At 42.0% G+C, this 5,582-nt stretch overlaps 1 protein-coding gene across 1 annotated transcript; it reads left to right on the plus strand.

Annotated features, from left to right (window-relative positions):
* The first annotated feature begins 1,760 nt into the window (after positions 1-1,760).
* Positions 1,761-4,562, plus strand: LOC109957480 (putative nuclease HARBI1). The gene is made up of 2 exons (XM_020595375.1): positions 1,761-1,823; positions 3,014-4,562. The coding sequence occupies exon 2, from the start codon at positions 3,074-3,076 to the stop codon at positions 4,100-4,102; it is 1,029 nt and encodes a 342-aa protein (XP_020451031.1). The 5' UTR covers positions 1,761-1,823; positions 3,014-3,073; the 3' UTR covers positions 4,103-4,562.
* Positions 4,563-5,582: the final 1,020 nt, after the last annotated feature.

The following is a 5,582-nucleotide window of genomic DNA, read 5'->3' on the forward strand; positions in this document are numbered from 1 at the left end:
TACAACCACCTGAACTGCAATGATTGAAAACTCCGGACCCACCCTTTGCCTTTTCGATTGAAAGACTTGTTCATGTTAGTGTGTAGTTTACTGATGGTTCTACTGCAGAATTCCCAGCTTTGGGTATAGTTTACTTGTGGCTGTAATTTGGTGTCACTTGTGCAACTTCAGTGGAATATGCATATTCTGAGTCACCAAAGCAGCATTCCAGTTAATGTTAAATATTCCTAAAAATACTTGCACAGGTCTGAGCCCAGGTCTGGGCCCAGGTGGTCTTTGAACCCCTCCCAAACTGTGCTTGCCACCCACTTTTTACATGTCTATCAGATCACCCAATGTACAAGCTTGTTAATAAGAGTTTAGCAGCCCACCATTCTCTCCTTGCTGCAACACATGCCCAGCAGCAAGTTTTACTGTTTTCGCCTGGCTTCGAATAATGATTGACCAGATGGTTAAAAGTTCTCACTCAGCATGTGCAGTAGCAGTAGCTGTAGCTGTGGCTCCTTTGTGACATCACTGTCCTCTCCTTCAAATAGCTCTCTCAAGCACAAGCCTGCATGATGAGAGAACACGAGAACTCCAAATGTATCGGAAATAATAGCTGAAGAAATGCTGCAGGTTGTATGTGTGTGTCACTCTGTGCAGACGTGCGCGTGAGTATTTTGGTCTGGACTGGGGCAACATGCCAGTCCTATTCTGCATCACAAGTACAAACAGCAAGTACAAACAGCAGCCTCACAGACAAGAGAAGAAAACAGAAGAGAGTTAACCACAAAGCATGATGGGAATACAACTATGCTGGCCATAAGCAATACTGTCTGAAAGTGCTGTTTCATGACCTTGATCAATTCCAGCCATTTCAACCTCAAAAATCAAAATTCCAGACACCGCCGGACCTCAGAAACACCACATCAAAATTCAAACAATTTTCAAGGATTTAAAGCACCTGCGGGGACGTGGGCTTTGTGTGTGTGTGTGTGTGTGTGTGTGTGTGTGTGTGTAAGATAAAGGCTATCCAAAACTAGGTCAGACACTGAAAGACAGAGAATGACTGGAGAGAGAAAGAGGAAAGGATAGATGTGTTAGTATTTAAAAAAGCAACTGTAGGATGAGTTGATGGAGAATTAGATGATAAAAAGAGACAAAACGTTAAGGGAAAAACTACAGAGCTACTCACATAAATCCAACACAATACACCGTCTTTACTACGACTAGAGTTTCTGTTTGTTTAGAGATTTATTTTGTTAGTGCCATTTGCAGTAATGTTAAAGCAGCATCCGTGCCAGTAATTCAGATTGAAATGATGACAGATTAGTCTCACACACAGACACAAAACTGAAAAGAACAACAAATTGAGGAAGGACCTAGTCCTCAGCTTTGAGCTCGTTATACCTGCTTTGTGTCTTGCACAAGTTGTGAAGTGCATGTCATGAATTTTCAATATGTGCCCAAGCTCTCCCCTACTCCTTCTCTCTCTCTGGTATGTGCAGTGAATCAACACAGCACCACAGCTCCCCCATGTGCTTACATATAGGTATTACACCTTGATCCACACAGTAACTTCTACCCTCTCTTTCTTAACTTAACTTCCCCTGATATCTGATTTCAGGCTTCAGTGTCCATGTCTTCTAAACAGCACCATAAAACCTGCAAGAATCCAAACTCCACAGATGATTCAAAAGCAAAACACCAGGGCCCGGTTTTTCAAAAGGTTTAATCCAGATAAAATTGATCCGGATTCAGTAATCCTTTTTTTGCAATCCGTGATCACGTAATCCAGCTTACTTCTTGAGCCAGTTTTTCAAAGCAACATCGGATTGGATCAATCTGATCTGGATAGGAACTTTTCAGGATCACCAAATCTGGATAACCAGTGCTCAAACAGGATAGGAAATCACAATGTAGAACTATAGATATGTAAAGAGCAACAAGTAGAATAGCCAGTGTGGGGTCAATATACGTTTATTATTATTTGAAATGAAAACACACACATTTAAAAGAAACTAAACACAAGAAAAACCCCACCCCATCCTCTTCCAGCAGTCCGCTCATCTGAGACCTACAACACAAACACTGTACATCGAGGATATTTATAACAAGTTTCAAATATAGATGTATTGAATTAAGAAAAGTGACCTAATGTCAAATACTCCACACTAATTTCAGACTTCCTCATCTGATGTGGAGAGACCAGCTTGTCTGAGCGTAGCCTTTAGGAGGCGGATCTCAAGTCTGGCCTTGGTTTGCTGCAGTTTGGTCAGAGTCAGTTGTTCCTCTGCCAGATGAAGCTGTGCTTCTGCCCTTTCAGTCTCTTTTTGCAGAAGTGCCTTGTAATCATCATCTTTGTTTGATGAAGGGCGCTTCAAGCCTTTGCTCTGAGATCCTGTGGCAACTACCACTGGCTCAACCAATGAGGATCCAGCTTCTTCCTCAGGAACAGAGCTGAGATTCAATATAAATACGCTCTCTGGATCAGCCTCAGGAGGAACTGGCAGATTCACCTCCTCCTCCTCAATCCAAGGCTCGCCATCCCCTACAACACCTTGAATACCATGAAGAGCTTGCGACTTCTCACCTCCAATGATGTCGAGGACCACATCTGTGTAATCCCCCCTCTTAAATGGCTTGTTGCCTGTTTGTGGGTTTTTGGCTTCAGCATGGTCCTTTGTTGCCCTGGCCTTAAGATTCTTCCACCGCAATTTGATTTGGTCTGTGGTCCTCCTCTGGCCAGACCCTATGGCATTCACATTGTCTGTGATTAAAATCCAAACATCATTTTTCTTTTTGTTGGTATCCTTAGCAGAAATAAAACTTCCCACTATTGTTCCATAATGGCACCGAACACCCTCTAGTAGTGCATTGGTTTCAGCAGCAGTGAAGTTACAGCTTCTTGAGTCCATGGTTCCGTTGCTTTACTATAGTGAACATTGTTCATCAATTATAGGCGTTGGGTCCAATTGCCTCAATTGAACACAAGCCACACCTACTCAGTTGTAATAGGTGTGTCCGAAAAGACCAACTACACCGCCATATAGATCAGCCTTTCTCAGAGGAGTCACAGAGAGACAGTGAAATGGCAGGTGTTGTCCACCGCCACCACCACTTTGCCAGGAGAGGATACCGTCAAAGGGTGTATGTTGAACGTACCAAGCCACTGGAGCAATACACCACTGAGGAGCTGTATGTCCGGTTTCGCTTTGGGAAGGCTGATATAGAGTACCTTGTGAACCTTCTCAGGCCGAAACTTCAACACAGAACCCAAAGGAGTCACGGTCTGTCTGTGGAAGAGCAGATCCTCATTGCTCTCCGATTTTATGCATGTGGGACTTTCTATCAGGTTGTTGGTGACTATATGGGAGTGGTGAAATCAGCTGTGTGTGATGTGGTGAGAGATGTGTCAATCACACTGGCCAGCCTGGCCAATGAATTTGTTTCTTTTCCAAAGGACAACCAGATTGCCCAGGCCAAGCGCAGCTTTTTTCTTTTGGGGAATATGCCCAATACTATTGGAGCAATCGACTGCACACATGTGCATATACAAGCACCTCGTGAGAATGAATGGGAGTTTATAAACAGAAAGGGGAGGCACAGCATCAATGTCCAACTTTTGTGTGATGCTGACCTCATCATCACCAACTGCGTTGTCAAGTGGCCTGGGTCTGTCCATGATGCACGCATCTTGAGGGGGAGCGCTCTATATAGAGACCTCCAAACCAACCGACCGGATGGCATAATATTAGGAGACAGTGCCTACCCACTCCTACCATGGCTGATGACTCCGTTTCTAACAGCAAATACACCGGCGCAGGCACGCTTCAACACTGCTCATTGCAGAGCAAGATGTGCAATTGAGCGTTTAAATGGAGTTCTTAAGAGGCGCTTTGCATGCCTTAACTACCTGAGAGCGGAACCACAGAAAGCATGCAACATAACCCTTGCCTGTATTGTCCTGCACAACATCGCTACTAAGCGCAATGTCCCTCTCTGTGCTGACAATGATGCACCTGAGCCCCTTGGAGACCCTAACCAACCTCCTGCATTCTGCCAGAACGAGCAAACAGGACGTGCAACAAGGGACGCAATAGTTAGACACTATTTCTGATTTGGAATTGTTTTGGACTTCAAAAAGCAGTGATTGCCATTCTTTGCATTTTAGGGGTTATTCTGTAATCATTGCATGCATCACTAATAAATATTCTAAGAACAAAATTAGTTCGATTGTGATGACTATATATATCAATTAGTGACAGAATACAATTTATTGTTTTCTGTCAATTTTGACAGCTGTTTGGGGGATTATTGTATGAGGCCGAACTCTGTCTACTTTGCTGTAGGCCTATACTGAAAGGCTGAATACGTTAAAGCCTACCTAATCACTGTAGCCTTACGGATGAACAAATAAAATTAAAACCTTATGAATAAATAGGATATCTTGTATGATACTGCATGATCCAAATATAGTATTATTTGATACATTTTTAAAGTTTTCATAACATTTTGGGCATGGAATCCACGCTGAATCCACCCTTCTGATGGGATCAGTTTAATCCAGATTTTCTGGCTCAAAGTGATCCAAATCCTACAAAAAAGTTCTGAAAAACCCTAAATGAAGGTTTGATCCGGATCAAAACCAAGATTAGATTACATGATCTAATCCGATTATGTAATCCGTTTCTTCTTTTGAAAAACCCATTTTCAAAATTTTATCCAATCCGTTATCCAAAATCCTAGTGGATTACTTTTGAAAAACCGGGCCCACGTTGCAAAAGTTAAGCTGGTTAGATGCACCCTCTTCTCACAAACATGGAGCATGAAGCCACTTGAGAGGTTAATCACCTGACCCATCCCTCTTTCTTCACATCTTCCAAGTCAAATGATATTATAAGTAAAAGACATTATACAACAAAATGACAAAAACATACTTTATTCAACTCCTTCTTGTTTCTAAAAATAGTCATATCAAATTACATGATAGCTAGAAAATTTGCCCTGTGCAGCTTCTAAGCATGTTGTAGTACAAAAAACTTCACTGCATCTGCACCATAAATTGTCCATTATAATGTGATTTTACCACAAAATAACTGACCCTTGAACTAATTTTTAAGGTCATAATATTAAGATTTGAATTATCATTGTAAAAAATGTACCAAGGTTGATTTTCAGAAATTTTGAAATAAATGTCATAGATGTGACTCTGTTTCATGTCTTTTAGGGACTGAGACCTAATAAAGGGGACGACTGCACATCTGGCAGTATAGTTTAAAAAAAGTCAAATGTTAAAGCTCCATAAATGACTACTTTCCATGAGAAAGTAGTCACCTTGCTTTGTGGACAGAGGATTATCACCCAGCTCTGCAGCTTTTGGTTTTCCATCAGATTTCGGTGCTTTCATCAGCCTGGTCTCCAGCAGTAGCAGGCAGCAGATTTCTGTGATTAAGCTTTGATAAACCCACAACCCAGGAATAAATGGTGGACAGTTAGCGACTGTCTGAGGTGATTTATATGTTAGGGTCGTGTGTCTGTTAGCCTCCTACAGGCCCAAAATTAATTACTGCAGGTTTAAGAACCATTGCTTGTTTAGC

This window comes from Monopterus albus, unplaced genomic scaffold (assembly GCF_001952655.1).
Source record: "Monopterus albus unplaced genomic scaffold, M_albus_1.0 scaffold27.1, whole genome shotgun sequence".
NCBI classification, from domain to species: domain Eukaryota; kingdom Metazoa; phylum Chordata; class Actinopteri; order Synbranchiformes; family Synbranchidae; genus Monopterus; species Monopterus albus.

Coding starts and splice junctions, on each gene's coding strand:
- LOC109957480 (XM_020595375.1), top strand. CDS start 3,074: ATGGCAGGTGTTGTCCACCGCCACCACCACTTTGCCAGGAGAGGATAC.